The following is an 11,858-nucleotide window of genomic DNA, read 5'->3' as shown; positions in this document are numbered from 1 at the left end:
TATCGTTTCAAATATTACAGATACCCATATTTAGTTCCGCCAGTAACCATCGTTATGGTGCAACAGAATCAGATACAATCGTACAACTTACGTGTTTGTCATTTGTTTTGATTCGCTTTCAAAACAATTGATAAATAATAAATTGTCGTAGTTCACTTGTTTATAATGATACCAATTTAGTTACTAGGTGCACTAGCTTTTTTCTGTGTCTTCACTGTAATAGATCTACTAATAAATAGATTGATTTTGTAACAGACAAAATAAGTTAAGTAATTCCAAAGAAGGCGAATTTTTTTCATGTCGGACGACGTCATCGAGTTAAACACAGTTTCATCTTGTGAAGTTACAAAAAAAGATATATTTTTTTTTAACAAAAATGTTGTACTCAGGTGTGCTGTCGTCTCTACAGTAAAATTAATAATGTAAGTAATATAATTTTCAATAAATAATGGAATTTTTATCCAGAAATTTGAACAACGGATCCTAAAAACAATATTTTTCTTTTTTTTTTTCTTTCTTTCTAAAAACCTAATGTCACCATGATGAGTTAAGTATCTGTTTTGTCATCCAGGTAAATGAGATAAGTACATATTTTGTTACAAAGGTAAGAGCCACAACACACAATGCTACTTTTTCCCATTGGCGATCGGCTATTTACTAACTACTGTTTAGATGCAGCATGGCGATTACGCGACTTAATGCGGTATCGAAATCGCGTGTTTTAGCGACTTGATCAATGCAGCATCGCGATTTAAATCTAAGATCTACATGGCGAGTAGTCCACTGCTGGGGCAAAGGAGAGCATGCGATGATTTGCGAATGATACATGGCAACTGACTGTAAATAGCGTCATCAGTGATTAGTCCAATCCCACATCATCTGCTGTCGTTCCTACGGCAATAAGCAAATAGGTATGTACAAGAATCTACACTAAAAATCAAATGTCAACATACCTGTTTTGTTATCCAGGTAAACTTGATAAGTGCCTATTTTGTCACAAAGGTAAGAGCCACAGCGACTTAATGCATTCGGACGCGGTATAGGAAAAGTATCGCCAAAACGCGCGACATTTTAGCGACTCTATCGATGCAGAATCGCGATTTCGCCACTTCATGCGTTCGGAATCGCGCGTTTTAGGGACTGCTGTCGCTGCGTCCAGCGTCTGAAAAGCAATTCAATCGACACGTTTAGCGTTTTTGAGTGTCAGCTTTTAAAAAGTTGCATGTGTGTGGCTCTAAGGAATTGATTGTTTCTAGATACGCACGGTTACGTAATAACATTACTTTAGCATTCCATGACAGATACTTATCGCTGATGTCAAACGGTTGTTTTGGAAGGTGGTAGTTTGCGACAATTACGTCCGCTACGACGCCCCACTGTTTGTTCCCATGACATTAATTGTATACCTTTAAAGTGCAAGTCAACGATAAGTGCGTCTTTAATGACTTTATCAAGAACTCATGGTTACGTTACATCGGGTACATCGAAACGAACTCTCCGGTAAGACGAAATTATGACATATTACAATAGGGATGTTTCCTGGGTCCAAAAGCAAGAGTTTTAATTAGTCCGTCATTTAACATATCAAAAAATACTTTACACGTATTTTTCACTTTTTCAAACTTATGGAAATTTAAAGAGATAAAGCGCGCCAAAGTTCATAAGAAGAGGACCGTGACGTCAATGAGTACATAAAAGTGCCGTACTTTGTGACGTCGCACTATGGATCGAAATTGCGATTTATGGACATAGCGATTGTTTTCACAATTTCTATTTGAAATCGACCACTTTATGTTTCATTCCATACAACGAAAATGGTTTTTTTTCCAGTCAAACTATTGGTTTTAGAGAAAAACTTGTGCAACATTTATTCATCAAAATAACGTAACGTATCGATAGGTATTTTTTTCAAATAGAAATTGTGAAAAAAATCGCTTTGTCCATAAATCGCAATTTCGATCCATAGTACGTCGCGCGGAACTTCAACGCACCATTACTATGTAGGTAATTATTTGTTAGATTGACATATAAAAATATATGTGTCCAATATTTTTTGATATTAAGCATCATCATCATCATCATTTCAGCCACAGGACGTCCACTGCTGAACATAGGCCTCTCCCAAAGACTTCCACATCGCACGGTTAGTAGCGGCCTGCATCCAGCGCCTTCCCGCTAGCTTTATCAGGTCGTCGGTCCACCTTGTGTGTGAACGTCCTACGCTGCGTTTTCCGGTACGTGGCCTTCATTCTAGAACCTTGCTGCCCCATCGGCCTTCAGTTCTGCGTACTATGTGCCCTGCCCACATGATTTATGGATATTAAGCATGACGGATTAAACAATTTTTTTTAGGAAACTAGCCCATTGAAAAATTTCCAGCTCACTACTACCTATTCTTTTTTTTATGTGATAGGAGGCAAACGAGCAGACTACTTTTGTCGTTTCAAATATAACTCAGCACTATTTTGTGGATTAGGACAATTATTGGTAAAGAGCTATTAGCCAACAAGTAATTTCTGCTATAGTCATAGTCATTTATTCCGTAAACAATACCATATTATATACCAGTTTAAGTTTGTTTACAAGGCACAAAGTTACTTCAAACACCTAATTAGCAAAAAATTAAATGCACGCTGCGTTATGGAAAGAATGTCCAGTAGTAGGAAGATTGATAATGATTATGATGACAATAATTATGATACCATCATTACTATAATACATCATGAAAATAATTTTAAATTTATTGCTGAAGGTGATATAGTTTTAGACCGAGATGAGCATGAATCTTATGAACCACAACACATCAGAAAACGATACACATACGAGTACAACAGCATACTTGAGTTATGCAGTGGAACAATACTATAAATAAAATCCATACCAAATGGAATATTTTATAACACCTAATTATTAATAGCTCGACTAACTATTTAGAATATGCCGGAGATGCCAGAAGTGGCAGAGATGACGTCAAACTGAAGAGGTTGGTATAAGAATAGGTTCAGCTAACTTAAGCTCATCGACGAGCAGGAATGCTTGGATTAAAATAATTCTACTTATTTATCGTTTAATAAAAGAACCCTAACTTAAAATTTTTACTTTGTATTAACTATTTTATTTCTTTTTTTTTTCTGGGTGATATTATGTTATAACAAATACACTAATATTGTCCAAGACAAGATTGCTATGCGGCTTTAAAAATGCTTAGTAGGAGGCGCACTATGATAGTTTTTTTTTTCATTCAAAGATTAAAGGTGACGCTATGATTCGTATTGATAATCCGATCTTAGAATTTTTTCACACTAGGTATGTTTATATTTAAATTAATTCTTGCAAGTAGTAATATATTAGCCTAAAATACGAGTAGGTAATTACCACTGCCCTTGGGCAGGTTTAAATCTAAGATCCATATGGCGAGTAGTCCACTGCTAGGGCAAAGGAAAGCATGCGATGATGGTGATGCGGATAATACGTAGCAACTGACAATGAATAGCGTCATCAGTGATTAATTTAATCCCTCGTCATCTGCTGTCGTTCCTATGGCAATAAGCAAAAAGGTATGTACTAGAATCTACACTTGCAGACACTTTGCGGAAATTTCAAGCAGGTAGGTAATAATTTAATCGAAATTATACTAAATAAGTATTCGTTTTCCAGAAAGTATCAGTAGGTATTATTAAGCAAACATGTAGTTACCTGAGTTTTGAACAACTAATAAAGGATGATTTTGAACAACTAATAATTCTTTAGCGAGATTAATGATATCAAAGATATTAACGACTTAGATTGAGTCCAAACTCTAAGCTTGAGTCGCAATATCTTACTTTAAACGTAACAATGACAATAATCGGTGCTATTTGTATGGAGTTTGACATATTTTTCACATGATTTGTCAAAATAAAAGTAAGAATAAGAATAGAATAGAATAGAAAAGGTTTATTGACACAGTAAAAAAGACACAATACAAAAAAAAAAACAAAAACACATAATACGAGTATGTAGGCTATTAAACAAGTGGTGAGAAAAAACTGTGCCAATAGGCTAGGCACCCGCTCAGCATTTATCGTGACATGCTCAAAAGGGCAAGTCACGAAGCTGGTCTTCCGCGAGTATAAGAGAAGAATAAGAAAAACTTTATTTGACACAAAAGAAAACAAAACAAAGGGTTAAGTCCCTTAACTATACACGCATATTTTGTGCCAAAAAGGCGCCGGCTCAGCATTAATCGCCACGCGTGCCCCGACGCTGGTTTTCAGCGGGTGCCTCTCCAACCAACATTTTAAATACAAAAAAAGAAAACATTATACAAGAAAGTTGAGAAAATACACTCGATTATTACAATAAGAGACAGAAAAAAAAAGTAAGATGGAACCCAGGCTAAATTACCAAGATCGGTGATCGGTGTATCAGTGCGGGTCATTATAATATTCACTGTTGTTCGAAAGCGCTGGAGCTAAGAGCCGGCAATTATATTTCGTATATAAAGACACGTCGAGGTGATTTGCTTCATTCATATCTCTGCTTGGATCTGATGTAAGTACCTCTAAGCATTGTATGAGATTTCGCAACATTTTAACTTTTTAAGTGATGTGAATGACAACAAAGTTTATAATGAATTGATAGCAAATACAACAAAAATAAGAAAAGCATTATTACAATTAAATTTATTTTATATTTTAATCATATTAAAAGGTACCTAAATTCTTAAAAAAAGAAATAAATAAGAGTGTTATAAAAATACGGTGGCATCAAAACTAATTTTTATAATCTTATTTTGAGTGATATGGGTAACTAATATTATTGGTGTGCCTCTTTGTCATAAGGTTAGCTCATAATGATTATTAATAATAAAGATGATGTTATGTTGATCTGCATCTCATGTTAATAATAATAGAAGACTATTCCCACCTCTCGTTCCCACCACTGCAACTCCTGTGTAGCCAGGATCTACAGCTTGACCGCCACAAAAACCCAACCAATGAAGGTCAAGTTTGTCCCGGGGGAAAGTTAAACTGTCATTGGACCCGCAACGAAATTAATCAGAAGAACATAGGAGGAGTTCGAAATTAAGGTTCGACTTCCCTCCATTGCAAAGCGGATGACAGGTGACAAACAAAGGTTTAAAACCTTTAAGAAAAAGATTATGCACCACGGACAATAAATTAAATTAAGGGGGCCTATCTTATGAGCAATTAGCAACGGCATGTATTTAAATGATCTTTTTAAATTAGCAAAAACGGCAAATAAAAAAATCTATTTGGTCATCTATTTTAATGATTGATCCTCTTTCTTTGAGACATAAAATAAATAAAATCGATCGATATTTTAACCTCTTTTGAACTACGCAAAAAAAATTTGAGATGTAAAAATTATATCTGATCGTTACTTGTTGGTCCTCAAAAATAAAAGAAATGAGCACCAAATATTCAATATTGTGATACTTTTTTAAATAATTCGATTTGTATAAATTATTTTTTGTCTTTATCAAATAATCTTCAAAATAATTATGTTATGGTACTTATTTTTATTAAGTTGTAGTCAAAGGATGGAAACTATTTAAAGGCGCTTGATGTTCAAAGATTTTTTTTTATGAAAAAAGCATACTTAACACATTCACACTGCGTTATCGGGTCGAATTGACCTTAGGTGCTGGATGCGTTGGTGCGGGATGGATATATTCGGTCTTTTCAGTAGTACGAAAGATAAATATTGTTTTGCAATTGTTTCGTCAAACACAGTAAATATTTGGAAAAAAAAAACTTATCAGGTCCTTACGACCCGAGGTCGCACTAAAAGTAAACAAATATCGTTTAGTGCTTTTATCGTGTCTAATCGACCCGTTGACAGATGACTTTATGGTCACTGATCACGGTCGAGATCGGTATACTAAGAGAAAATCAACCTTGCGATTTGAAAAAAATAAAGAGGTAAAAATTATGATGTCGGGTTCAGGGATGTCAGAAGTAAGAAATTATTTTACATAGCGCCTCTAGTCCCAAACTAAGCAAAGCTTGTAATTTAAACAAACATGGCAATGTACCATTCTGCTTGCTTATTGGCCGCTAAGCCCTTGGCCAACTCAGTAACCAATGACGGACGATTGTCACTCAACCACAAAGTACCGCGTAAATTAAAAGATATTTTTTAATTAAAAATATTAACCAATAATATTTTTTGTTAGATCAAATATATTTTAAAGTTAAGTTATACATAGATCGAAATGTATTTATTAGGTGATCAATAATAAAAGGCAAACTTGATATAAAAATCATCAAATTAACAAAATTAAAGATCAATAACTAAAAAAGAGGATCAAATATTATTTTTGTTTACCAAATATTAAAAGAGTATGTTAAACATAAATATTATGTTACCTTTGATGAAGATCATTCATAATTTATCCGTAGATCAACTAATATAGACCCAATAATTAATTTAAAGATAAAATATAATAAAAAACATCATTTATTTTTAAAAGTGCACATACAAAAAAGATCAATTAGTTTTTAGAGGATCAAATAATATTGTCCCATTAGCAACTACTTGCCAATAATATTTTTCACAAAATCGCTTAAAAGCACGGAAATTTTTCCTTGTCGCGACAAGATCGGTGTAATAAATTGCGGAAACAGATGTATGTTGTATTGAATTAAGCATTATATCTCGTTCATGTTTCCAAAGATCACACTCCCACAAGATATGATGGGCAGACTGCTCATGACTGACATCATCAGTGGAACACTCGCAAAAAGGAGACGGAACTAGTTTGAATTCGTGAAGTTTATGTTAATAATAATAGCAAAACGTGCTCGTAAATCATGTTCTCGATTATTTTTTGCATAGGTACTTACTCATTATTAGTACACCATCAATTTAACGTACATACAGATCTTATCTCCATCATTATTTTCTCATCTAACCAATTAACCGTGTGTTCCAGGTTCAGTTAATGACGGCTACGTCATGAGCATCATCTTCAAGATAAACGGCCGGCAGTTCGAAGGTTAGTTTAGTTCAATTTAACTACAAAAAGCGGAAATGATTCTGCAAGTCATCACAACACGCATGGACCTATAAAAAAGGCGGACGGAACTCGCGCTACAACAAAACTGTGACGCAAAATTTTGGCCTCTGTCTATAGACAGTTTGACACCATACCCCAATAATTCGAAACCACAACTGTTTTAAAAAGACTCTTCTGTTGTTCAGGGTATGTACAGTCGCGGAATGAAAAGGTTCGTCACCTTAGTGTCGGTTTTCACTTGCACTAGATACTGTAAGAGTCAAACCTGCCAACATAACCGTGCAAGAAACAGTGCTGCTAACATTTAAATAAATATGACGTTTGCTAACGAATAAGGTTTTACTTGTTTATTTTTCTATCCCATCACTGCAATGTTACAAAATGTATTTTTTTTATTTAATAGATAATGGCAGATTGAACCAACAAGAAGGTATTAGTTTATCAATCATAATAATCTTCTTGACAAGTTAAATCGTCAAACAATTTTAATCTGAATAATTTTGAACTTTACTGACGAACAGTTAAAGATTATTTTCTCTAACTCGAGATTATTCTGTAACATAGTTTCAAAAGGTAATATGTGCTCGCGATTCGTTGAAGGAATCAATTTGAAAACTGACGAACCTTTTCATTCCGTGACTGTACATACCTCTTTACAAATAAGTAGAATAATTATTTTTTCACTAGACAGCAACCCTAACAGCGTAAGAAGGGTTCAGAGGCATGCGATAGAAAGAGACAAAACTTGTAGGTAAATAAAATTGCAGGCACGCAGTGTTGTGCGAGTTGAATTCCACTGTATCGCGTCGTAGCAAGACTCGCATTTATTTAAATCGTCTTGGGGAGTAAACCTTCTGTATACTATTACTTATTCTGTGACACAATAGACAGAGGCCAAAATTTTGCGTCACAGTTTTGTTGTAGCGCGAGTTCCGTCCGCCTTTTTTTATAGGTCCATGATGTCGAATGGAAAATTTATATTTTTTTTAGTTTTATTATTTAGGTTTAGATTGTATTTACTTTGTTAAAAACATAGAAGGACATGCAGAATTATTTTATTCTCCGTTTTGTGCAACTGGGTAGTCCCAAATAGGCTGTAATTTTAGCGTAGGTACCAGCCTATTTTGATTAGCCTGGGGGCAGACCACCCATAGTTGGGCCCGATTCTAATTTGTATGAAGAATCAGCCGATACCAAATCTACATACTAAACAACAGCCCGACCCAACTATCGGCCAACTAAAAATTAGTGGTCTGCGTCTAGGCTTACAGTCAGTGCTGTAACGGTGAACGAATTTTATGGAAATTGTGAGGCTATGTAATAGGTACCTAATGGTAAACGTTAAAACAAATTAACTATAAGTATAGCTCCTAGTCAGTGCCTAAACTATGGGAGCGGCACGGGAGGGTGTTTATTAGATGTCAAACGTCAGTGAGACTTCTGTGGGTCTAGACAAAGTGCAAATTATAATCGCAAACCAGTCGCAAAGTGGTCGAAAAGCCCCTTTTTTGTATCGAGTTTTGACGGATTCGATTTTCGATTCGATCAAAAAGTGCGTTTTGTCTGGGGGGGCTGATCTCTTTCAGATTTGCATGCTCTGTCACGCCATAATGTCAATGTCACCCCCTCTGTTGCTTCTCCCAAACCTCCAGCATTTACTCAATTAAGCGCTTGGCCTATAGTCTGCATTTAGTTCATTTTTCTGCCACTCTTAGATAATACTGCAGCATCACTCGTGTTGTTACTCAGAATCTATACTTCTATACTAATATTATAAACGCGAAAGTAACTCTGTCTGTCTGCCTGTCTTGCTTTCACACCTAAACCACTGAACCGATTTTGATGAAATTTGGCAAAAAGATAGTTTGAGTGACGGGAAAGGACATAGGATAGTTTTTATCCCGGTTTTTGAAACAGGGACGCGTTCGATAAGTTTTTCTATGACAGACAAAATTCCACGCGGGCGAAGCCGCGGGTTAAAAAAATACATGGCCTTTTAGTGTTTCGATTTGTATTCAAGAACTTTGTTTGTTGTTAATTAAGTTTGGTTGTTATTTAATGGCTGTGTGATCGAGCATATTTGTAAACGTTTCAACATAGTAAGGATCATAGTACAAAGACTGTTCAAATAAACAGTTCTTGAACAAAGACACTTGTATAAAGCTGGAATCAATTTAATTAGAATAATATGCTTCGTAAGATGAGAGAGGAAATTAACAAATTACTTCCCTACTAAGATTATAAATGCGAAAGTAACTCTGTCTGTTACGTATTCACGCCTAAACCATAGAACAGATTTTGATGAAATTTGGTATAAAGTTAAATAAATATGTATAATAGTTAGTAATTGGTAGTAGAAAGGACATAAATTAGTTTTTATCCCAGATTTTAAAGAAACCCACGCGGTAAAGTTTTTCTGTGTCAGACAAAAATTCAAGAGGGTGGAACCGCGGCAAAAGATAGTTTTATTACTATTTATGATCGTTTGGTCTTGTAAAAGTAATTCATAACAGACAGATGCCAGACATTCCAGACATGGAATTCTAGATACAAATAAATGTTCGGTTCCAATAATTTGATCGAACTTAGCAACTGGTAAATAGAAAATCACTAAAATGTATCGCCATTATCGAAGTCTCCGACTCGATTTTGTTAATTGAAATCGATAAACATTTTAGTTGGATCAAGTTCAATCATAATCATGATTCAAACTATTCGGTTAGGGATTCTTACATGGATTCAAATTTCGTATTTTAAGTTATCTTTTCATATTTATATTTCTATTTATACATTTTCTTCACACATTTGTCATGCAGTGATCGAATCCATTACGCCTGGGTCTAAATTCTTATCCACTGCAAAAAATATTATTGGTATAGGTATTGTTAAGTTACTTAACATATTTTGAAGTGAAGTACGAGTATAAAGCCATCGACGACGATTGTCAAAAAAAAAACTCGTCCTCAACACCTCTTAAGTCATTTTTTCTGTTTTCCTCAATCTAATGGTTGCTTAGAAAAAATATCCTTGAGACTGCAATTAAAACTGTAGGTACATACTCGTACATAGCTGTATGTTTAATTATTCTAATCACTCACTGTTATTGTTATTGTTCTTGTCCACTAAATAAATAAATTATACAGGGTGTTCCAAAAAGTAGTGTCAAGCCGAAGCCCAGAGGTAGAACATCACTAGGGCTATCCGAATCACCCCCATGCATGTTCCGCGATTTTTGATAGTTTTCGAGTTAAATTTCTGTGTAACTTTTTTGGTCACTGTGTCGCGAATAGATAAGGTACATGCCTGATTTTTTATTATTATTAGATAAATACTAGGCCTATCTGATTTATAAGTATTAACATCCATAGCACGTGTAAATCAAAAAATCCTATTATGTTGTAAAAAAAACATAACTCGAAAACTATCAAAAGTCGCGGTGATTCCGGTAGCCCTATGATGCTTTACCGCTGGGCTTCGGCTTGACACTACTTTTTGGGACATCCTGTATTTACATGATTATCTTACTGTCTATTACATGATTCTTACAATAACTAAATGCTCCGAAACCAATCAGTTTCTATTCACAACCTTTTCTTTTCCCCATTTTTTCATTCGTTACCTATTCGTTTCAGCCAAATGACGTCCACTGCTGGACAAAGGCCTCCCCCAAGGTTTTCCACAATTAACTTTTCATTAAACAGGTATTTTTCTCATAAAACAGAATTCCTTTCCAATAAACATAAATTAATCCCGCATAACAACTCCAGTTACTGAAGTTAAAACCTTGTTTTCCTAAATAACTTTAAAACCAAAACCTTGGAAAACATTCGCTAAACTTCGCACTAATCTCAATTTTAACTTAGCATGCACGTACAGGCACAATAATTACTTGCAACCGAGCATACGTTCGCAAGTTCATAACGCGAAGTTTATAAGTTCACACGATCGATTAAGGCGCAATTTCACGGCGGTATAAACCAAACTTACTTGATTTTGCAATACAAATTCGTATACCTACGTGTTTATCTCTTACACTCACATTTGGACGCTGATTTGAGCAAGAGAGATGAGTCGAGTCGACAAATCCATACGAAAACAAATCCGAAACGGTTTAGTAGAGTAGGACCCGAGAAATTCCGATATAGAAGTTACGAAGTGCGGAATAACTTCTACAACAGTGGGACTTCGTGGACAATAAAGTTATTAGTCTCAGGTACGCACTATAAACAACAACTCTTGAAACTATATGTAGGTCTAGCGTTTAACTTAGCCTAGGCGCAGACCATCGATTTTTAGTTGGCCGATAGTTAGGTCAGACTGTTAATCAGTATGGAGATGTATGAAAGTGCGCACATTACTACTACTGGACCTACTGGACCTTTCATATAAGGAAACAGAACAGATTCTTCCCAATAACATCTAGTTTCTGATAATTATGCTGCCCCTACCTGTTAACAACTGCGCTTACATACACTCAATCACACTCACTAATACACACTACACATCACACTCACTAATGCACACTACACAACACTCTCACTAATACACACTACTCAACACACTCACACTTTGTTTTTTGCTATTTTTTTATATTTTGTTAATTTAACCTTTTTATTTTGTCTCAAAGTCGCTCTTATTCTAAATTCATTAGTATGAACCGGAGCTACAGTACTTAAAATAATATTTCAAAAATTGTAAACCCACTTATAGTTTTTGCGACACAGGTCTGCGAGCCTAGTGCAATAACTACTGTTGCCTTGTATTGTACCTAGCTTTTTATGAAAATAAATATTTATTATTATTATTATTCTCTTTATTAACCTTGGTTCTTAAT

The 11,858-nt window shown here is 34.9% G+C and overlaps 1 protein-coding gene across 1 annotated transcript in view; it reads left to right on the top strand.

The window, feature by feature from the left end:
* Positions 1 to 4,515: 4,515 nt before the first annotated feature.
* The window catches only part of LOC114364657 (xanthine dehydrogenase 1), a 41,983-nt gene continuing 34,640 nt past the window's right edge, over positions 4,516 to 11,858 (top strand). The window contains exons 1-2 of the mRNA XM_028320883.1: positions 4,516 to 4,533; positions 6,941 to 7,003. Coding sequence (XP_028176684.1) covers positions 6,964 to 7,003 — 40 coding nt within the window. The 5' untranslated portion in view covers positions 4,516 to 4,533; positions 6,941 to 6,963. The remainder of the gene's footprint in view (positions 4,534 to 6,940; positions 7,004 to 11,858) is intronic.

Source organism: Ostrinia furnacalis, unplaced genomic scaffold, assembly GCF_004193835.3.
Source record: "Ostrinia furnacalis isolate ACB-3 unplaced genomic scaffold, ASM419383v2 OfSCF7455, whole genome shotgun sequence".
Taxonomy (NCBI): Eukaryota; Metazoa; Arthropoda; class Insecta; order Lepidoptera; family Crambidae; genus Ostrinia; species Ostrinia furnacalis.
Note: the sequence above shows the minus strand (reverse complement) of the source record. Positions and strands in the feature narration are given on the sequence as shown.